This window comes from Phlebotomus argentipes, unplaced genomic scaffold (assembly GCF_947086385.1).
Source record: "Phlebotomus argentipes unplaced genomic scaffold, Phlebotomus argentipes genome assembly contig_15, whole genome shotgun sequence".
Lineage (NCBI taxonomy): Eukaryota > Metazoa > Arthropoda > Insecta > Diptera > Psychodidae > Phlebotomus > Phlebotomus argentipes.
Genome location: NW_026776181.1, coordinates 12116713 through 12135028, shown reverse-complemented (window position 1 = coordinate 12135028; position 18316 = coordinate 12116713). Strand labels below are relative to the sequence as shown.

The 18316-nt window shown below is 42.9% G+C and overlaps 9 protein-coding genes across 10 annotated transcripts; 3 read left to right on the top strand and 6 right to left on the bottom strand.

The window, feature by feature from the left end:
- The first annotated feature begins 162 nt into the window (after positions 1-162).
- LOC132262905 (beta-hexosaminidase subunit beta-like) lies at positions 163-2522 on the top strand. 2 transcript variants are annotated; one of them, XM_059762389.1, is made up of 6 exons: positions 163-431; positions 495-665; positions 992-1067; positions 1126-2173; positions 2228-2408; positions 2491-2522. In XM_059762389.1, exons 1-5 carry the CDS (start codon positions 204-206, stop codon positions 2376-2378), a joined length of 1674 nt encoding a protein of 557 aa, XP_059618372.1. In that variant the 5' UTR covers positions 163-203; the 3' UTR covers positions 2379-2408; positions 2491-2522. The 2 variants fall into 2 exon arrangements, with proteins under 2 accessions (XP_059618372.1, XP_059618371.1); XM_059762388.1 differs by having other exon boundaries at positions 2228-2522.
- Positions 2439-4172, bottom strand: LOC132262455 (acetylcholine receptor subunit alpha-like 2). Its single transcript, XM_059761726.1, has 4 exons — positions 3885-4172; positions 3204-3810; positions 2907-3059; positions 2439-2839 (listed from the first exon to the last, which is right to left on the bottom strand). The coding sequence occupies exons 1-4, from the start codon at positions 4086-4088 to the stop codon at positions 2439-2441; spliced, it is 1365 nt and encodes a 454-aa protein (XP_059617709.1). The 5' UTR covers positions 4089-4172.
- A 179-nt stretch (positions 4173-4351) lies between these two features.
- Positions 4352-4919, bottom strand: LOC132262911 (homeobox protein ceh-12-like). The gene has a single exon (XM_059762398.1). The coding sequence runs from the start codon at positions 4910-4912 to the stop codon at positions 4379-4381; it is 534 nt and encodes a 177-aa protein (XP_059618381.1). The 5' UTR covers positions 4913-4919; the 3' UTR covers positions 4352-4378.
- Positions 4920-5973: 1054 nt separating this feature from the next.
- On the bottom strand, positions 5974-7114 carry LOC132262910 (uncharacterized). Its single transcript, XM_059762397.1, has 2 exons — positions 6335-7114; positions 5974-6276 (listed from the first exon to the last, which is right to left on the bottom strand). The coding sequence occupies exons 1-2, from the start codon at positions 6587-6589 to the stop codon at positions 5977-5979; spliced, it is 555 nt and encodes a 184-aa protein (XP_059618380.1). The 5' UTR covers positions 6590-7114; the 3' UTR covers positions 5974-5976.
- A 309-nt stretch (positions 7115-7423) lies between these two features.
- On the bottom strand, positions 7424-9030 carry LOC132262908 (probable methylthioribulose-1-phosphate dehydratase). The gene is made up of 6 exons (XM_059762396.1): positions 8911-9030; positions 8443-8454; positions 8281-8375; positions 8103-8216; positions 7684-8040; positions 7424-7589 (listed from the first exon to the last, which is right to left on the bottom strand). Exons 1-6 carry the CDS (start codon positions 8926-8928, stop codon positions 7508-7510), a joined length of 678 nt encoding a protein of 225 aa, XP_059618379.1. The 5' UTR covers positions 8929-9030; the 3' UTR covers positions 7424-7507.
- A 107-nt stretch (positions 9031-9137) lies between these two features.
- Positions 9138-12227, top strand: LOC132262903 (claspin). Its single transcript, XM_059762385.1, has 3 exons — positions 9138-9919; positions 9980-12053; positions 12112-12227. The coding sequence occupies exons 1-3, from the start codon at positions 9234-9236 to the stop codon at positions 12187-12189; spliced, it is 2838 nt and encodes a 945-aa protein (XP_059618368.1). The 5' UTR covers positions 9138-9233; the 3' UTR covers positions 12190-12227.
- On the bottom strand, positions 12182-13726 carry LOC132262906 (rhythmically expressed gene 2 protein-like). The gene is made up of 2 exons (XM_059762390.1): positions 12296-13726; positions 12182-12234 (listed from the first exon to the last, which is right to left on the bottom strand). The coding sequence occupies exon 1, from the start codon at positions 13572-13574 to the stop codon at positions 12798-12800; it is 777 nt and encodes a 258-aa protein (XP_059618373.1). The 5' UTR covers positions 13575-13726; the 3' UTR covers positions 12182-12234; positions 12296-12797.
- A 550-nt stretch (positions 13727-14276) lies between these two features.
- Positions 14277-16429, top strand: LOC132261582 (F-box/LRR-repeat protein 4-like). The gene is made up of 4 exons (XM_059760459.1): positions 14277-14507; positions 14571-15179; positions 15240-16256; positions 16323-16429. Exons 1-4 carry the CDS (start codon positions 14277-14279, stop codon positions 16377-16379), a joined length of 1914 nt encoding a protein of 637 aa, XP_059616442.1. The 3' UTR covers positions 16380-16429.
- Positions 16430-16448: 19 nt separating this feature from the next.
- Positions 16449-18298, bottom strand: LOC132261584 (zinc finger protein 221-like). Its single transcript, XM_059760461.1, has one exon. The coding sequence runs from the start codon at positions 18221-18223 to the stop codon at positions 16853-16855; it is 1371 nt and encodes a 456-aa protein (XP_059616444.1). The 5' UTR covers positions 18224-18298; the 3' UTR covers positions 16449-16852.
- Positions 18299-18316: the final 18 nt, after the last annotated feature.

Sequence of the window (18316 nt, the reverse complement as noted above, 5' to 3'; positions counted from 1 at the left end):
GAGACGGGGAATTTACGGTGGTCGAATTAATGAGAAGACATTTAGATTATGTTGTACGGTCGTTCTTAAAAGAGACACTTACGACAATACACGCAAAGATTTTCACTGTATTTCAGCTGTGTGTGTCTGAAATCAGGGTTCTGAGGCATATATAAGAATTGGAGTGAAGCGATGGGCCTTTAAAGTGGCCTGATAGGGGACAAATGCTTATTTCACTCTCGACAGTCGAGCAGTTTAGTGGTCAAGTTGCAATGAAGCTGGCATTGATTGCATTAGTGCTCCTTCTCACATGTGCTTCCAGTGCATGGAGTTACATTGTTGATCCTGGACCTGTCGTGAAAGCAACACGTGGACTCGTGTGGCCTCAGCCCACAAAACTCACAATTCAGAACACTTTCTCTGTTATCCGGCCGCAAAAGTTTGAGTTCAATGTGAGCTGTGAATTTCCCAAAAACAGCGTGATAAGAATAACTACTGAATTAATATCTTTCTAGGCTGTGAAAAATACGTGCGACATTCTGAATGATAGCTTCATACGATACAAGGAACTAATAGTTGCAGAGGCGCAACGACTGAGGAAGATAGAGATGAAAAGTGCTCGCCGGAGTCGAGAGAGAATTAATAGAATCAACTATGATCAATTTTACGAAGATGACAAATTTACGGTGAGTATCAAGTGGAAATATTTTGTGCGAAAATATGGAAAAAGATCACGGAGAGGCCACCAGGCCGTGACCTTATTGTGTTTGATGTTTATGTATGATTTGCTCTGGCTCGTCCGAAAAATCCCCCTCGAATAGTCATTCTGTTGAGCAGAGCAATTAGTACGATGCTCTTTCACTTGGAATTTGTATTTTTTTGTCAAGTAAAAACATTGTTTTTTGTGTGATAAATACAGGTGTGGATTTTGGTTTCGCAGTTTATATTCTGAGCAATTTTCAATTTGAACTTGATTTTCTTATATTGTTCTCTGTTCTCTCATCTTCTCTAGGGTTTCTTGGAAGCTGTGACAGTGAACCTTGAGAAACCGTGCGAAGACAGCCCTTATCTGGGCATGGATGAATCATGTGAGACTGTGATCCTCACTCTTTACTTACCGCATCTAATACTTCTCATGATTTGCAGATAAATTCACACTGAATAATTCAGAGGCGATTCTTGAGAGCGAAAGTGTTTGGGGAATTCTTCGTGGATTGGAGTCCTTCTCTCAAATGATCACAACTGCTGATGACGGCCGATCACTGAGGATCAACAATTCATACATTGAAGATTCACCTCGCTTCTCGCATCGCGGACTTTTGCTGGACACTTCTCGACACTTTATCCCTCTGGACACGATCAAGCTGATCCTCAACGGCATGGCGTACAACAAGCTGAATGTTTTCCACTGGCACATTGTGGATGACCACAGCTTTCCCTATGAGAGCACTAAGTTTCCCGAATTGAGCGCAAGTGGAGCCTTTCATCCCACACTTGTGTATACCCAGAACGACGTGGCGGCAGTGATTGAGTACGCCAGAATGCGCGGAATTCGTGTGCTGCCGGAATTCGATACTCCTGGCCACACAAGATCGTGGGGCGTGTCACATCCTGAGCTCCTGACGCAGTGCTATCCGCCCTACAGCGGAAAACTAGGGCCCATGGATCCCACCAAGAGCGAAGTGTACACATTCCTCAGAGAGCTCTTTGGCGAAGTGTCCGATGTCTTCCCTGAGCAGTATTTTCACCTCGGCGGCGATGAAGTAGGCTTCGAGTGTTGGAGCACAAATCCCGATATCGTCAAGTACATGAAGGAGAAGAATTACACAAAGTATGAACAATTGGAGGAGGAATTTATTCAGAAGGTCGTGGATATAATTGATGACTTGAAATCAAAGTCAATTGTGTGGCAAGAGGTCTACCAGAATCAAGTGCGACTGCCTCAGGGAACTGTGGTTCACGTGTGGACGGGCGACAGGAAGCGGCTCATGTCGCAGATTACGCGCGATGGGCTTCCCGTGTTGTTGTCCGCGTGTTGGTATCTGGATCATCTGGCCACTGGTGGAGACTGGACAAAGTTCTACAACTGCGATCCGCTGGACTTCCAAGGAACGCCCGAGCAGAAGGCACTCGTGATGGGCGGAGAGGCGTGCATGTGGGCAGAAGTGGTGGACGACACGAATGTAGTCCAGAGGTAAAATATGATGATGGAAATTTGTCGCTGCCACTTATTGTCTGTATTTTGCAGGATCTTTCCACGAGCTTCTGCGGCGGCAGAGAAATTGTGGACTCAAGGCCCAGGAGTTTCGGTGAAGGAGCGATTGGAGGAGCACTCATGCCGACTCCGGAAGAGGAACATTCCCTCTCAGCCGCCAAATGGACCTGGTTTCTGTCTCTAGGCACATTCGTTACTAATTATATTGTATAAGGTAAGCTTTCTGGCAATATTTGGGTGTAAATTATTGCTTGGTAACAATATTAAGTTCTGGCAAATCACTAATTGATTCATAGCCCTCGGGAATTAAAATGATTATGAGGAAGAAGTATGTCACAAGCACGCAAATGAGAACGAGTCGATCAATGAGAGTGGCTATAAATTGCCACTTGTCCTTATTCTTGTGGTCTTCTGCTTTCGGTTCAACGAGTATTGTAGTGTCATCGTCGGCCACTTCTTCGATCCTCTCCATTTTCCCCAAATTTACGTGCACAATGAACTTTCCTGCTGCGGATTCTTTCACAACATCCACAGGCGAAGACAACCATCCTGGCACGTCGCATTGCAACGACAATAGGTATCTAACGAGAAAAGTGTTGATTAACAACACGGCCAAAATCGCTGTGGAATCTCTGTAGAAGACAACTGCGCAGGATGATATATTTTAATAATTGATTGTATTGACAGTTTAAAGAAATTTTGTGATACTCACGAACACTGGGTATCGTGGCGCCATTCCTAGGCACAGTCCAATGCATTTGTTGTATAAAGAGTTGATGTCCCAAAAAGCTCACACTGATTAAGATCCATCGCTCATTTCCATACGGAGAAATCAGCAGGGAAATAATGTTCATGAGACACAAAACTAGAGAAAAAGTTTTAGTCCATTTAAAATTAGCTTCGATGAAAAAAATCAATTAAAAGAGTAGACAATGAATTGTTCTGATTTGAATGGGGATTTCCCGTTCCCCTATGATCAAATAGTTAATAAGTGAGAATTTGATATGTCACTTTAGTCCCTGCCAAGGTGGCGAGATATTGTCGAGATTGATAAAAGGCGATGAGAAGATGAACTTACCAATTGTTGGCACGAGCAGAAAGACTGCAAAAACTGATTCGTGTCTTTCCAGCATAAACTCATACATGAGTGTCGGGAAGGTTTGATTAGGACAGCACGCATAATTGCCACTGTTCCTCTTCACGGCCACAGATAAGAGTTTCCAGTCATGATTGAGGAGACTCTCCGAATGATCCACGGAGGATTTAGTTGCGACAAAGTTCACTTCTTCGCCCGATTGCACCCAGGTGCCGAAAGTAAATGTGCAATTCTGACGATCGAAAGGCCAATGCTTAAAGGAACCTCTGCACAATCCTTGAAATTGACACGGGGGTATGCAGATTACGAGACCATTGGAGTGAATAATGCAATTTGTCGTTTCACAGCTGTCGGACTCCTTCGCATTGTTGTACAGCGAAAAATCTGGCATCCAAATTTCCGTGCTCATTTCATAGAAAGTCTTCAAGCCGCCGTACTCGCGTGAATCCCATTTGAAGTGTTCATCTGTCCAGGAAAGTACCATCCAAACCGACACAGTGATACTGTTAGCATAATCCAACTTTCAAAAAAGAAGAGCAAAAATTAGTCTTCCTTCTCAAGGGATTATTATGGAAGGCAGATTGGACATCTTACATAATCGTAGGATTTTAGAATCATTTTCACTTTAACAGTAGTGGCATTTTTGCTGCCACCCATAGGACGAACACTTTTGTCGTAATTGCACATCATATCCTTCTTCAGGCGGAGTTCATCATTCTTAGGCACTTTATCACATTCAATGGCCGAGCAAAATTCACAAAGAACATACAGAAGAAGGATCACTAATAAGGATTTCATTTTGAGATTTTATTGAGAGTTCTTTTCGTCTTGCTTAGTCAGAAGTTGAAATGAGACTGAAAACGCCACTTGACGATCCAATAAACGCCTACAATTCATGTGATGTTGCTGTTTGATAAGGAAGTAATTTGATATTCACTATTTCTGAAGGGATTGTGCGTACTGGTTTATATAAACAATCAGTTTATTTTTCTTCATATATCATTCAATATTTATTAAAAATAATAATTACAACATTTTTTTCTAATGTGAAAGCACAGCCGAGAATAGAGATAAATGCTATGAAATCTTCAGTGAAGTGTTGAATGAGAATTTCCCTGAGATGTGCACAGACACGCGTGACTAGGACACAATTTTCCTGGAGTCGATTCGGTTGGACACTTTTTTCTCTTAACGCGGCGATTCTGGAACCAGATCTTCACCTGCTTCTCCGACAGTTTCAGTGAGTTGGCGATTTGAATCCTGCGCAGGCGAGTGAGGTAGATATCCGTCGCGAACTCTCGCTCGAGTTCCAGCAACTGAGCGCTGCTGAAGGCTGTTCGGGCCCTCTTTACGGAGCTCTCCTCATTGGGAGACTTCTCTGGGGGCGTCGGCGGCGATCTGGGCATGTAAGTGGGCGTATAAGGAGCCGGCGGCGCCCAGGTATCTCGAGGTAGTGAGTGGGTCAGCGTGCCGAGACTCAGGAGATAATTCTCGATGGTGTAATCCGTGTATGTGGGCAATCTCGTGTACAATCCTTGAGAGATATTTGCACATTCCTCCGACCGAATTGGCGAACTGTCGTCGGTGCGCAAGAGTGATTCCACAAAAAAGGAGCGCGACATGCTTAACAAACTTCCTCCACTTCGTTTGAGGTCCAAAAGTGCACTAAGAGGATTATGGATGTGACTCTTGATTTTATAACACACCCCGAGAGTTCCTCAACTTTACCTGGATCCCAGCTAGGAAAAAAACACCACTTTTGCCAATAATAGAATTTCAAGCTACAGGAGAGCTTCTGTTGCCAATTGGCCGACAGTATCACACACTCAAGAGGGTATTTTGTGTACGCAAAATACACTTTTTCAGAGAGCTATTATGTCACCTTTTCTCCTACTGAATGCCATGCCCAAAGTGCACCCCGAGACAGAGAGATTGAGAAGGTACACTGGCAAAAAAAAACACACACAGAAGAGTCATTATTGAATTTATGTCTTTTCAATTGACAAATATAACTTTAACTGAATGGCAAGGGAAAAATCATATTATCGTTAAATTGTGAGGCCAATTTTACGCTAAATAAATTCTCTCCCTCTTTTCTCTTCGCCACCAATTGTGTTGTGCAGTCCCATTCAGACACGAGAGTTTCATTCACCGACCTCACCATTGAGCAGAGAAATTCTGTTTGATGTGATCCTCTTTTCACAATTATTAACAATTATTTACATGAGTGGCGGCTTGTCTCATGTGTACCATTTCTCATCCCTTTGCCCTGACAAATTGCCCTCCAATGCCATTCAGTCTGGTGAGGTATGCCCGAGGACAACGGCTTCAGTGCTCCTCGAGTGGCTGTCGAAGGTAAATTTGTCAAAGAGCGTGATGTAGAGGACGAAAGAATCCATTGAAACACATTGGTATCAATAGCAAAATCATTGTGACGGTCCTTCATGCGAAAAATGCTGAAAAGACACTGCGCTAAGTTTGAATATTTCTTGATATACATAGTTCAAGGGGAGATATTGTGGCTAGAATATGTACAGTAATTTTACAATTTATGTACAGAACTCACCTAGTCTATCGAATTCTTTAGACATTCGATCAAAAAGACTTCATCACTAACTACAATCTATCTATTCCTTACCATAATATTTCCCCCTGAGACATTTTTTTTTATTAAGTTCTTCATTGCTTAATTCAATAATAACAAATAGATGCAGAGAGATATTAGTGAAGTAGGAATTTGCCAATTCCAAGCGCCACCATTATGAATCGCATTTCCAGATATCTGTTGATTAATATGCATCATGAATTGCTGAAATGTTTGCTGCGGTATTACTTTTTCGATACAATCATAGATTGGAACGATAATGCCGCAGCGATTTGTGGAATCCTGAAGGAACCTCAGACAAAGTTCAAGATAAGACACATTCACTTCCAAAGGGTGTCCGACATAACCGTTTTCAGTGAGATATTCTGCTATTTCGTTGGCCTTAAAGAAAAGGGTTGTGAATTATTACAAAATGCTTGTGAAGAGATAACATTCTTACAGTCTGTCGTTCATTGCCGTGATGATAGTAGACGTCGAAGAAGCAGTAGAGAAGGCAAGTTCCCTTCAAATCAGGCAAATTTTTGCATATTTCACTGTATGGCGGTTGACTTCTCGTGAATTTGCTACAATTCGCCCAAAGCAGTACAAGACTTGATAGTATGAAATTCATTGCGAAAGTGGAAATATCCGTGGTTGTGAAGCTTATCTCGCAACAATGCTTCATAAATTCAGCTGAGTAAATAAGGGAATACATATTTTAAACTTGTGAATTTAACACAATTGTAAATTGATTCGTGATCATGATCTTTTCACACTTTTCAAGGGTAAGAAGAGAGTGAAGAATAATATTGTAGGTACAATTAATGCGCGTAATCTATAGAATAATTGCACATTTCCCAACTACAGCCTCTTCCTTGTGTCTATGTCAGAGAGTATAAAAGTGAATGTATCGAAATTTGAGTGATTTATCATCATTTGGGAGAAATCCGCCCCTTTTAAGCTGTGTCGCTGGCTTGTGCTGTTGCACATGAAGAAGTCAAATAATAGGAGCAGATGATTCGAGAAACTTCTCAGAAATCACTCTTGAATGCGTGCCTTCAGGACATTTTTCTTGTGGCGCAAATTTGTCTACTGTGAAAAGTTCAATTCAAAAGACATAAATTCCAATACCAAACATCAATTCCACTCATTGTGTAAAACTCCCCTGAACAAGATCTCTCCTGATGTTGGCTTTTTACTGTTTGAAGTGCATTTGAATCAAGAAGAAGTGGTTGCTAATACGGCTAATGAATGACCTTTTGTATGGTGGAAAAAATTCTTTTCAAGAATTCGTTTTTTCGTACTTTTGTCCCTTCTCGTCTAGTAAAAAATCCAATGCGTTGCTCAGGCCTGATTTTTTTAGGCAAAGTCAAATAACTAACAAAAGCAGCATTGCATAACTGAAAAAAAATGCAAGCTGTATTTTTGGAACAAGTGCGTCAATGGACTCATTCAAGAATTGGCGAAATCCAGAGATCTTTCAAGGGCGTATGGAATTATTAAAAGGAGAGAATTTGTCTCTAAAGTGCTGTGATGGAAATTTATGGACTTACAATTCTGTAGGTTTTATTATTCTCCATTTTCTTCCATTATTATAAGATCTCGTGACTACCAGAGCCAAAATGCAAACACTTCACTTCTTAAATGACGACGGATTGATGCCGCACTTCTTCATCTTCACTGCAATGTTGAAGAGATAGTCGTAACATTCGGTCCTTGAATAGAATAAGAAAATCAATAAATATTATGGTAGCATTTAGAAATATTTTAATAGTCTGACTTTGACAATGAAAGTCATTCTTGACTTACATCGTCTTCGCCTTCTGCCACGTGTCGCCCCACACGTAAATGCCATGGCGACGAACGAGGACAGCGTGCGTTCCCGGATATTCCTTCATGGCCTCGAGGAGAGACTCCTCGAGATCCCTCTCGAAGCAAGTGTTTTCGATAATTGGCACCACGAGCTCCTCGTCATAGCGAAGGTAGCGTTTCAGTGTGTCATCATACACACCCTTTATCATCTCCAAGTGGCTGCAGCGGAACTCCGAGCCTTCCCAAAGGAGGGTGGCCATCACGGCGTTTGGAGAGTGAGTGTGAATCACTGCTCCTGCGTTGCGATGCTTGTACGCCAGCATGAAAAGCGGAGTGCACTGGCTCTTGGACAATCTGCAAGTGAAGCAAGTTTTATTTTAACCGTCGTGTAAACCATGTGAAGCATTTTGCGCTACTTCTTGTAATCAGGAGGAAGCTGCAGATCTTCACCGTCGATGTTCTGAATGAATAAATCTTCAGGCTGAATTCGTTCCTTCTGAACACCTGAAGGCGCGATGTAGATTTCGTCACTGAAGAGATAAGAAACGAAGAATTAATAATAGTTACTTATTTGCGGGTGGATGTAAGAAATACTCGAGCTTGATGCTTATTCCTCCTCCGGTTCCAGTGACCCATCCCAAATTGTAGAACTGCCTGCAGAGCTCGGGAATGAGTTTTCGAGGGTGTTCCTGTAAAGTACAGATAATTTATGTGAATGGAATCCCCAATCCATGTTGTGTAATTAAATTATCTCACCTCAGACAAATCCTGGTACATCATTATCCAGACGAGCACAAAAGAAAAAAAGATTTAAGAATATTTTGGATTATTTCCTCTTATTGTTTTACTCTGATAGCGCGGAAACAAGGACAGTCGGAAACCACAACACCACAGTGTGCTTGGAGATAAGGAGAGCGACTGAGTGAGCTTTGGATAAGAGCAATCTATCGAGTCGAGAATCTCCAGAAACTAATGATATACTATTTTTAGACATCCTTTTACAGAAAATTGATTTTTATACACAGACAAAGATTCACTTCAAAACTAGGTCGATGAATATCCGTAATTAAAATATATTTCAATGCGCTTCTCTATTAGAGTGATTCTGAGAAAAATAAATTTAGCAGTGATAAGAAGAGACACAAAAAACACTGACGGCACAATTTTTCTTGTGATTATTCTTATTAACTGTTAAAATAATAGATGGTTGAATATCCTGTATACCTCGTAAATACTTCGCATTTCTTTTGCGTTTAAAAGATTTCACTGGAAACAAGAAAAATCAGGAAAACGAGGATATCACAAAAAGTAAACAATCGCGTTATCACCCAAGCAAAAAACATATGGCATGATGACATATCATGACAGCGAAATTTGAGAACAGTGTACTTGCATGCACATTGTGCGCATTCATGCAAGTTTTCAGTTTTTGGCGGAATGTCACCAATGCAGATCCCATTAACCTCATAAATTTTACATATTTTGCATAAATTCTCATTGCAATATTAAAGTTATTTGAATGATTTTAATCCATTGTGAGTAGGAAAATGAGTGAAAGTCCTGGAGAAAGTGAAAGTCATCAGGAAGAGCTTGTAGATCGCGAGAACTTGGTGTTTGCGGAGGCTTCTTCTCATGGACACCTTGAAAATGGGGCGCTAGCAGCAATACCAGAAGAGACTCCTCAAGAATCCAGCCGCATTTGCGATGCAGACAGTGATGATGAGGTTGGAATCATTAGGACGAAGAAAAGAGTTCAAATTTTGAGCGATAATTCCGATGACGACGATTTCCCGGCGGCGAACAATTCCCGGACAACTGAATTGGCAGTGGACAGAGAAGACGATCAGGCAGATAAGGAGGCCTCTGATGAAGCCTTGGATGCAGTGAACACTAACACGGAAAGCGTTGGGAAATACAACGGATTGAGATTTCTCTGTGACGATGATTCAAGTGAGGAAGAGCAAATTGCAGAAGTTGAGATTGCTGATCCAAAGAAGGTAAAAGTTAAGAAGCCGAAAACAAGCAGACAAAAGGATTTAAAAAAGAGTAAACCGGAAATCGAAAGCGAAGGATCTCACGACAGCGAAGAGGAAGACAAGAAGAAAGAGAAGAATCGTAGGAAAAAGACTGAGAAACCCAAGAAAATCTCTAAACGAGAGCGAGAAGAGGAAGAAGCTAAGAAAACTGAGATTTACAGCATGATTCAGAAGAATGCTCGCGAAGAAGTTATTGAGTTAGTAGATAAATCGAACATATATTTTGATAGAAATTAATTTTACCTTTCTTTTTCCAGTGTGCCTTACAACAAACCTGAGCAATATGAACTGAAGGAGTTTCTCAGTCGCCTACAGGAGAGCAAAGTCACTCTTCCTATCGATAAGAAACTCGCCAAGAAGACCGGAAAATTGAGAGCTCTGAAGAGTGAAAAGCCGATAATCGTACAAGAAGATGATGTGAAAGAGAACGAATCGAATATAGAGATTGTTGAAGAATCTCCAAAGCAAAACATGGATGAAATAGATTTGCTGGTTGCTGGAACATCCAAACAAACGGAAAAGAGAGTTGAGAGTAAAACGAAAGTTAAGGTTACTCTTCAGGGCGATCCAAACTCCGTGATTGACTTAGATTCTGGCCTTGTGGCTCCAAAAGCGAAACCGAAGGGCGTCGCTTTAATCGAGAAATGCATTTTGCAGAATGTTAAGCCATCTGCAGCCGTTGTCACAGACGCGCCCAAAGTAGAGCATATTCCTGGAGTGGCATACAAGATTCTCATGGAGAGTCTTGGGCAAGAATTGTTGCGGAAGAAGAAGCAGCAAATGCAGAAGTATATTGAGGATCAGGAGAAAGGAAAAATGCAGCAATTGGCAAATGAAATTGATGATGAAGCTGAATTTGTGGATAGCGGTGAAGATGATGACGAGATGGAGGAAGACAAACTGAACGATGTCGTAGAACAGGAAAGTAAAGACCAAGAGCTAGAGCAAGAAACTGAAGTGAAGGAAGATTGCCAACTAGAAGGTGATGAAAATGAGATCCCAAAGGACGGTGAAGTTTCGCATGAGGAAGAAAATGACGCTAGCGATGAAGATTCCGATGCCGAAGATCAATTGACTGAGAAGAATAAGAAGTTGAGGAAGAGAATTGTCAATGTCGATGATGAAGATTCAGACGATGAGATTTTAGCACCGCCTGAGAATATTAATCTATTTCCTGGATTTGAGCAAAACACTTGTGTGACTGAGAGTCAGGTGGAAAAAGATGAAATGGAGTTGTTTGAACTGTGCACAGGGAAATTTGAGACGCAAGCTCCTGCTCAGGAAATGGTGACTGGCCAGTTGGAAGGAAATATTTCTCAGGAAGACACCGAAGTTATGAAATATGATGATGAAGTCCACGTGGAGCCCAATTTTGAGTCGTCAGATGAGGACAATCCAGCTGCAGACACACAGGCTAAAAAGAAGAGTCGGAAAGCTCGAATTTATCTAACTGACGAGGAAGACAACGCTCCAACCACTCAGAAGGACGAAGATTGCGCATCTGAAGGTGAAGACAGTATTTCAAACCCACCTGAAGGATTGTCAGACCAGGAAGAATGCCAGAATGATGCGCAGAATGTTGAGTATGATTCGGAAGAAAATGAGATTGATTCCAGTGCTTTGCCGCCTCCAAAACCCAAGATGAAAGTTACAGATTTTATGGAACAGGAAGCTGAGTTGTCAGAATCCGACTGGGGAAGTGCTGATGAAGACGAAAAGGATCTCGACAAGCTGGATATTGAGCTCGGCGATGAAGATCAATTTGATCAGAATCAGTTGCAGTCGGAATTGGAGCGGATTCACATGAAAAAGCTGCTGGATCAAGATGCTCGGGAGGTGAAAATGGTGAAAAATCTCGTGTTGCACGAGGAGGAACGCGAAGGAATGACACGCGAGAGAACTTTCCGGTGGCTGCACGTGGATAATGATGTCAACTTGCACGGAGAGATTCGGCCGGGAAACCAGGATGATGATCTGCGGGAAAGTGATGAGGAGAACGAGGAACTGTGGCGGAAGATCAGGCACGAAAGAGATGTTGTGCTGAAGGAACAGCTTGGAAGCGAGCTTTCGAGCATATTTGAGACAAAAAATGTCACCATTCTTAAGCCCAGCATCCCGGAAGATCCGATGGAGGTGAAGGCACCTACATTCCTGGTTCCCGAACAGGACAAACTCAGCAGGAAGTCTCTTCTACTGCAAGATGAGGAATATCTTGCACGATTGGCGGGAATGGCATCCAAGACGACAGACGTCCTTATAAATGGAGCCACTGAGAAGGGAAGCTTCGTCTTCCGGCAAATGGCAAAACAAGATGGGGATCAGGAATCAACGGTGTGTAGTTAGATATTTATTCTACCAATTTGGAATTCATTTCCATTTTCAATTTCAGGTGGGAAAACGCAAGTCGGAAAGTGTCCTCGCTCCGATTAAGGGAAAGAAGCGCAAGAAGACTTCTATCTACGGATGAGATCACTTCCTCTTCGATGCCGCTACAAATTCTCCCAGGAGGTCACTGAAATATTTTGATGCTTTTAGGATTGAGACATAAAAACTGAAATTTTGATACGACATACTTCATTTCTGTGAGTTCCTCAATAACTTTGCGCAGCTTTTCGCGTTCCTGCCTGAACCTGATAAGATCTTCCGGCTCTTGTGCTTCGTCGTCTTCTATTTCAATCACACCTGGATCTTTTGCGTCTTTTACCTTCTCCACAATCATGTCTTCGTTGGCTTTCTTTTTCTTCGCACTCACATCCGGACTGTGCTGATGACGCTTGATCACATACGTGTTCGAGAATGCAACCTTGTGATCTTGTGTAGATGCTTCTAGGTCAGGATCCTTCAGTAAATCAACAATTTTCTGGCTGTGGCAAGCGCTTTGGGAGTCTTCAAAAAGCGGCGGAGTTTCCGACATTTTTTCCTAGTCAATCTTGTGCTGCCCTCTGATGATGAACGCCCACAACAGAAATGGGATTAAAATCATGATCCTTGATTAATCTTTTATTTCTCTTTATAAAAAGCCAAAAAGAGATTTCTTACTGCACTATGTCTGCTTATCCTTTTGATTTTGTTCCTTCATAAATTCAGTGACTTGTTCTTGAGAGCTTCGTGAAATTGTCGAAGAGTTGGGAATACCTTTGTAGCATCAATCTTCGCAGAGAATTCCCGCCAATTGTCTGAGTTATTGGTGATGAGGACGCTCGACCATCCGGCTTCGTGGGCTCCTAAGTAGTCCAGATGTGGCGTATTACCAATGTGAAGACACTCCTCGGCCACTATACTCTGGTCTGCCAGTTTGAGGGCAGCCTGGAAAATGTCCCGATGAGGCTTCTGCACACCAATGTCATAAGAACACAAGACGAAGTCGAACTCTGGCAGCTCTAGGCTCTTCACGACATCCCGGATCCTGGGGTCAGAGTTGGTGATCACACCCACAACCTTATTCAGCTGTTTGATGTCACCCACGAGATGCTCTGCCGATGAGCAGCGACGCCAGCACTCGCTCGTGCCATAGGAAACGACGAGATAGTTGGCAATTTTCTTAAGATCGCTGCTTGGGATGTTAGCATTGGACGCTTCGAAGACACGGATGACCAACTGTTGCCACCAATCCTTCCATCCGCCAATCTCTCCGGGATGATGATAGCCGAAGATGGGGAACTTCTCCACCATCTGCCTGAAGTGTCTGGGAAAGTTAGCTGCTATATTCGTCTGATCGACATTCGGATAGCCAAACTCCGAGGCCACCTTGGCGTACTGCACGGCGGGGGCGGTCCGGAAGCGCAGCAGAGTGTCCGTGATGTCAAATGTTATGAGACGAAATCGACTGAGATTCTCTGCGAGTTTGTTCATCTTTCACCAAACTGACACACCAGAAGGATTGACCAGGACGATTGTGAACACAACAACGACTTAGTTGGGACTGCTAACATTCCCAGGAACTAAACTATTCTGGAGATTTCGGTGTGATTAGAACGTGCTTATCTGCCAGTCTTGTTGCCACTGGCTTGAGATTCTCGCAACAGTTCACAGATATTGCATTGATCAGAATGCATCAGAAGTACGAAAGTATGAGATTTTGCATAAAGAATATGGTATAAAATCTATTATTAGATTGCATTTTGAAGTTATATTAAATGCCCTTACTAGAAAACCCTTATTTTACCAAATTGTAGAGTTAAAATCATTAAATTTCAATTTCAAGAAAAGATTTTATTTTGTCGTACGACATGTCTGATGTATAGTAGTGTGAGTGAGAAGGTTTCGGTATCGAAAATGGGTGCGTGAGTGTTGGTGTTGCATGAAACCATAAAAAATTCATTCCCAACGTGCGGCTTGTAAACAAACAATTTTTTGTATACTTTCCTCGTTTTTGTTCACTTTTCATTCAAGCCTACATTTCTCAGCTGTTTCTACAACTAGGCTTAAGCAAGGAAGTTTGAAAAGAGATGTAACTAGCAATAAACAGCGTGACAATTGGCAGTGTTGCATTGCGCATCCTTGAAATTTTCCACGAGCATCCTTCAGAAGATCAGTATTGTCACTTTTGCAACAATGCTTCTGCGGGCGAGTTTGACAAATTATGACCCCATGAGCCCATGGAGCATCGGACCACCGCCCAGATCCTGTGGCCCATCTGGGCAGTCAGTGGCTCAGTTCGCCAAGTCAATTGTGTTCAGTTCGATTCGCGGAAAGTGCGACAATAGCATCTTCAGCGACCTCAATGAGGGTTGGCAAGAGCCCCCAACGCGAACAGATAATGTCAATGCAACCTACTTTTCCCCGGTAAGTATCCTTGCACTTGTGTCTCATGAATTGTGATTAAAACTACGTTCTGACGCCTTCTAGAGAAAATTTGGCACGCTTTGGGAACGACTGCCTTCGGCATTTTGCGAATTACCATCAAAGGACGAGAGTTTTATTCCTGTGCAGGACTTTTTCGTGGCCGAACTGAGGGACTATGTTGTCCCCACACAAATCACCATCGATCAGGTGGTCAATCCTGGGGCTGTGACTAAAATATGGCTGTATAATGTGGGAAAACTCTGCTGGCATTTAGTGTGGTGCAAACCGCCCACGAGTGATACCAAGAAATCACGAGTCCTCTGCATAAGCTTCAAGAATCAAATCACCTTCGGCACCAGGTTTCTTCGGGTGGAGATGAACCAGTCCAAATTGAGAAATCACACGCAAATCGGCTTGATTGAGGTGTTTGGCGAGAAATTCGTCTTAGGATGCAGTCTTCAAGTGCTGAATATGAAGCTCGAGCGAAGAAAGAACTGCACTTTGAGGACTCTGAGGAAGGAATACGAGAAGTGCAGTAAGAAAACCAACATTACGGAAGAGAGTGATGGTCTGGAGGCGGCAGTGAAATTGAGGAATCCTCAGAGATTCCTATTCCAGAACATTATTCATCACAAGAATGGTGAAAATGCACTCACTTTACTCGATTTGCCGGTATGTTTATGAGAATCTCTACAATTTTGCAAGTATTTAAAGGTAACTTCTTCTTTTCAGTACGAACTTCAGACAAAGATTTGCACATATCTGGATTTGAAGACGCTTTTCACCTTATCCAGCGTGAGCAAGAAAATGTACAATTTAGTCACTGATCCCATGATTTACAGGGAGGTGAACTTGAGAATGTACTGGCACATTGTGAATGATGAGTTTCTCTTGAAACTCGCCAACAGAGCAACGAAGATACGCAAGTTGGACATCTCCTGGTGCGGATGGCACAGTTCGATTTCACCCTCAGTTTTCATATACTTTGTGCGAAAATGCTGCCAAAGAGTCTCACATCTCTGGGTGAATTCTTGCATATTCCTCACAGTTGAGTGCCTCCACGTTGTGGCTAGCGTGTGCGAGGAGTTGCGCGAGTTCTCTCTGCACGGCTATGGGAAGGTGTTCAGCAAGGTGGATGACATTGTGTTCTCATCAGCGAAGCACATGCGGAAGCTGGATTTCTACCGTACTCAGATTCACGAAAGCGTTCTGGAGAGAATCCTTGCGTCCAGTGGAAATTCTCTTCGCCATCTCGGCCTCGCCGGTGGCTTCAAGTACGATCTCGATCGCATATCGCGTCAAATTGCCAAGTACAACCGTGATATTGTCTCTCTGGACTTCTATCAATCGCGTTTTCTCACTCACATCGGCCTGATCGCCCTTTCGCATTGCCATAAACTCGAGGAGATCGACTTTGGCTGGTGCTTTGACCACGTCAGCTATGAGAAATATCTGTCCAAGATACATTACCATGAAGTGTGGGAGTCGTTCTTCAAGAGTCATCGCAACTTGAGAAAAGTCTTTCTCGTTGGAACACCAAAATTCGACGAATTCGATGTGGAGAGCATGAGATCTTGCGAGAATATGGAGCAAATCGATCTCAAGAACATTCGTGGCTTCTCATCTGAACTGCTCCCGAAATTTCGTGCCTATTTTGCCAATTTGCAGTATTTCTCAATAAGTATTCGCGATCCGACACTTTGCACGCCAGCCGTGGAGGAACCCATCGAGATCAATTCCAGACACAACGTGAGTGTTAAAGCATCATAAAATGCTATCGTTTAAAGCAGGATTTTTTTTTTAAAATATTTTCAGGTCCTCCCGAGCAACTACATCACCGTCGCGCGACACTTCAAGCCAAAGACGTCCTAAATGAAGTACAAAATAAAATGTTAACGAAGAAAACTCATCGTGAGACGATTGTTGAATGCTTTTACTACACCATTCATGTATACCAACTCGTATTAACAATTTACATGTTCCAGAGAAATTTATTGTTGGCTTTTTTTAGCAATACAAGAGTTAAAATTGATGTTATTCTATAAATATTGTGTGAAATATATACTAACTCTTACATGACAACCACTGTAGTTGAATAAGATGCAAAAATTCTGGCCATTAGATTACAGGTTCTATTGAAAGAAAAAAAAATGCTGAAATATATTGTATTTTGGAAATATTACTGAATTTGAAAACATTAATACACTTGGTCTTTAATCGACTGCTTTTCACATCGAGAAATCCTTGCATTTGATTTTTTTTTTCAATTTCATGTTAAATTAAAGACTAATAGAAGTACATTAACCCTATCACTTATCGTAGAAGCATAGCATCGGATAACTTCTCTAGTCGCTTTCTTCAATTGCTTCGATGGCTGCTTCTATTTCATGTACTTCGTCTCCGCCTTCCTCAATATTCCCCGTGCTGGATTGGGGATCGTCTTCAGACTTTACTCCTTTCTTTCGCTTCTCTCCCTTCTCTAGTCCGGCTTTCCTCAAATATCGTTGATTCACAATTGTGCCGTCCGGCGGAAGCAGGTGTGTTTGATCCGGATGCGAGCGCTTAACGTGCTTCTTCATGGTGAAGTTGCAAGTGTAGCGCTTATCGCAGACAGGACAGATGTAATTGCGTTCTCCAGTGTGCGTCTCCAGGTGCCTGAAGTACGTCTTCCTCGTTTTTAACACCTTTCCGCAAATTTTGCATGGCACGTCGCCCTTGTGATTGTTCTGGTGATCGGCGAAGGCGCCCTTCGTCTGGAAGTTCTTGCCGCACTTCTCGCACTGGTAGCCATTGAAGTTCGAGTGCTGTTCCAGGATATGCTGCTTCATGTACTTGATCTGGTAGAATGACTTTCCGCACTGCGGACACGAGCAGAAGGGCTTCTTCAGGTGAACCCGGTAAATGTGGGTGCGCCGCGATTGCCAATGCCGGAACTTCTTGTCGCACTGATCGCAATCGTAGCGCGCTGTGTCGTTGTGCTTGTCCATGTGCAGCAAGAATCCCTGTCGACTCTGGCACATTTTCCCGCACTGTTCGCACGTGTACTCCTTCTTGTTGCGACTGCGCTTCTTCTTGGCCTCCGTCGAGAAGTGTGGAACCTTCTTGGGCGGAGGCTCCTTCTTCTTCTCCGTGTAAATCGCCCGCATATCCTTGATGATCTTCGGCTCGCACGACATGCACTTGTGCACACGGAAGTCATCGTATTCATCAAAGATCACCCGGCAAACCTTGCACCGGTATTTTTTCGCCTTGGGCAAATTGTTCCCTCCCGGCTTCACGTCCACATTGTTCTCCCGATTGGCAGCTTCAGTGCGTGAATGCACTCGAGAGGCTTCCTCCCAGCGCTCCTGTTTGATGGGCGTCGGTTGAGGCTCCATAGGTTTCGCATGCTCCAGCATTTTGGCAATCTTGTCATCTGTCAGCAAACACTTCTTGCGGAATTTGTAGGCTTCCAGCATTTCAATCTCACATGTGGCACATATTCGCGGTGAGAAGTTCCCAAAGGGCTTCACTTGCTTGCCCACAGTCTCCAAATAGATGGTAAAATACGGAATTGTGTCGAAGACTGCTCTTGTCATGTTCTTGAAGTTCCTCTCTGCGGTCACCAGGCAAATCCGGCACAATTGTGTATACTGCACGGCATTTTCTTCCACCGCCTTCTTCAGCGCCTGTTCAGCCTCCGTTAAAGGGACTTGTGAGTAAGTCTCTGGATCCATTGCTATGTAATTTGGAAAATAGCTTTATCAAAATCACCAAAACAACACCGCCATTACCCAATCGCGAAGCTTCACGCTGTCAAATTCGCCGAT

Excerpts from the sequence above, each read along its gene's own strand:
- LOC132262905 (XM_059762389.1), top strand. The coding sequence starts at position 204 with ATGCTTATTTCACTCTCGACAGTCGAGCAGTTTAGTGGTCAAGTTGCA. Across the intron at positions 432-494 it reads CGCAAAAGTTTGAGTTCAAT|GCTGTGAAAAATACGTGCGA; the intron begins GTGAGCTGTGAA and ends ATATCTTTCTAG. Across the intron at positions 1,068-1,125 it reads TCTGGGCATGGATGAATCAT|ATAAATTCACACTGAATAAT; the intron begins GTGAGACTGTGA and ends CATGATTTGCAG.
- LOC132262455 (XM_059761726.1), bottom strand. The coding sequence starts at position 4,088 with ATGAAATCCTTATTAGTGATCCTTCTTCTGTATGTTCTTTGTGAATTT. Across the intron at positions 3,811-3,884 it reads TTCTAAAATCCTACGATTAT|TTGGATTATGCTAACAGTAT; the intron begins GTAAGATGTCCA and ends CTTTTTTGAAAG. Across the intron at positions 2,840-2,906 it reads CGCCACGATACCCAGTGTTC|TTGTCTTCTACAGAGATTCC; the intron begins GTGAGTATCACA and ends CATCCTGCGCAG.
- LOC132262911 (XM_059762398.1), bottom strand. The coding sequence starts at position 4,912 with ATGTCGCGCTCCTTTTTTGTGGAATCACTCTTGCGCACCGACGACAGT.
- LOC132262910 (XM_059762397.1), bottom strand. The coding sequence starts at position 6,589 with ATGTATTCCCTTATTTACTCAGCTGAATTTATGAAGCATTGTTGCGAG. Across the intron at positions 6,277-6,334 it reads ACGGCAATGAACGACAGACT|GCCAACGAAATAGCAGAATA; the intron begins GTAAGAATGTTA and ends CTTTTCTTTAAG.
- LOC132262908 (XM_059762396.1), bottom strand. Across the intron at positions 8,217-8,280 it reads GGAATAAGCATCAAGCTCGA|TGACGAAATCTACATCGCGC; the intron begins GTATTTCTTACA and ends TTATCTCTTCAG. Across the intron at positions 8,041-8,102 it reads CTTCCTCCTGATTACAAGAA|ATTGTCCAAGAGCCAGTGCA; the intron begins GTAGCGCAAAAT and ends CTTCACTTGCAG.
- LOC132262903 (XM_059762385.1), top strand. The coding sequence starts at position 9,234 with ATGAGTGAAAGTCCTGGAGAAAGTGAAAGTCATCAGGAAGAGCTTGTA. Across the intron at positions 9,920-9,979 it reads GCTCGCGAAGAAGTTATTGA|TGTGCCTTACAACAAACCTG; the intron begins GTTAGTAGATAA and ends TTCTTTTTCCAG. Across the intron at positions 12,054-12,111 it reads ATGGGGATCAGGAATCAACG|GTGGGAAAACGCAAGTCGGA; the intron begins GTGTGTAGTTAG and ends TTTCAATTTCAG.
- LOC132262906 (XM_059762390.1), bottom strand. The coding sequence starts at position 13,574 with ATGAACAAACTCGCAGAGAATCTCAGTCGATTTCGTCTCATAACATTT.
- LOC132261582 (XM_059760459.1), top strand. The coding sequence starts at position 14,277 with ATGCTTCTGCGGGCGAGTTTGACAAATTATGACCCCATGAGCCCATGG. Across the intron at positions 14,508-14,570 it reads ATGCAACCTACTTTTCCCCG|AGAAAATTTGGCACGCTTTG; the intron begins GTAAGTATCCTT and ends GACGCCTTCTAG. Across the intron at positions 16,257-16,322 it reads AGATCAATTCCAGACACAAC|GTCCTCCCGAGCAACTACAT; the intron begins GTGAGTGTTAAA and ends AAATATTTTCAG.
- LOC132261584 (XM_059760461.1), bottom strand. The coding sequence starts at position 18,223 with ATGGATCCAGAGACTTACTCACAAGTCCCTTTAACGGAGGCTGAACAG.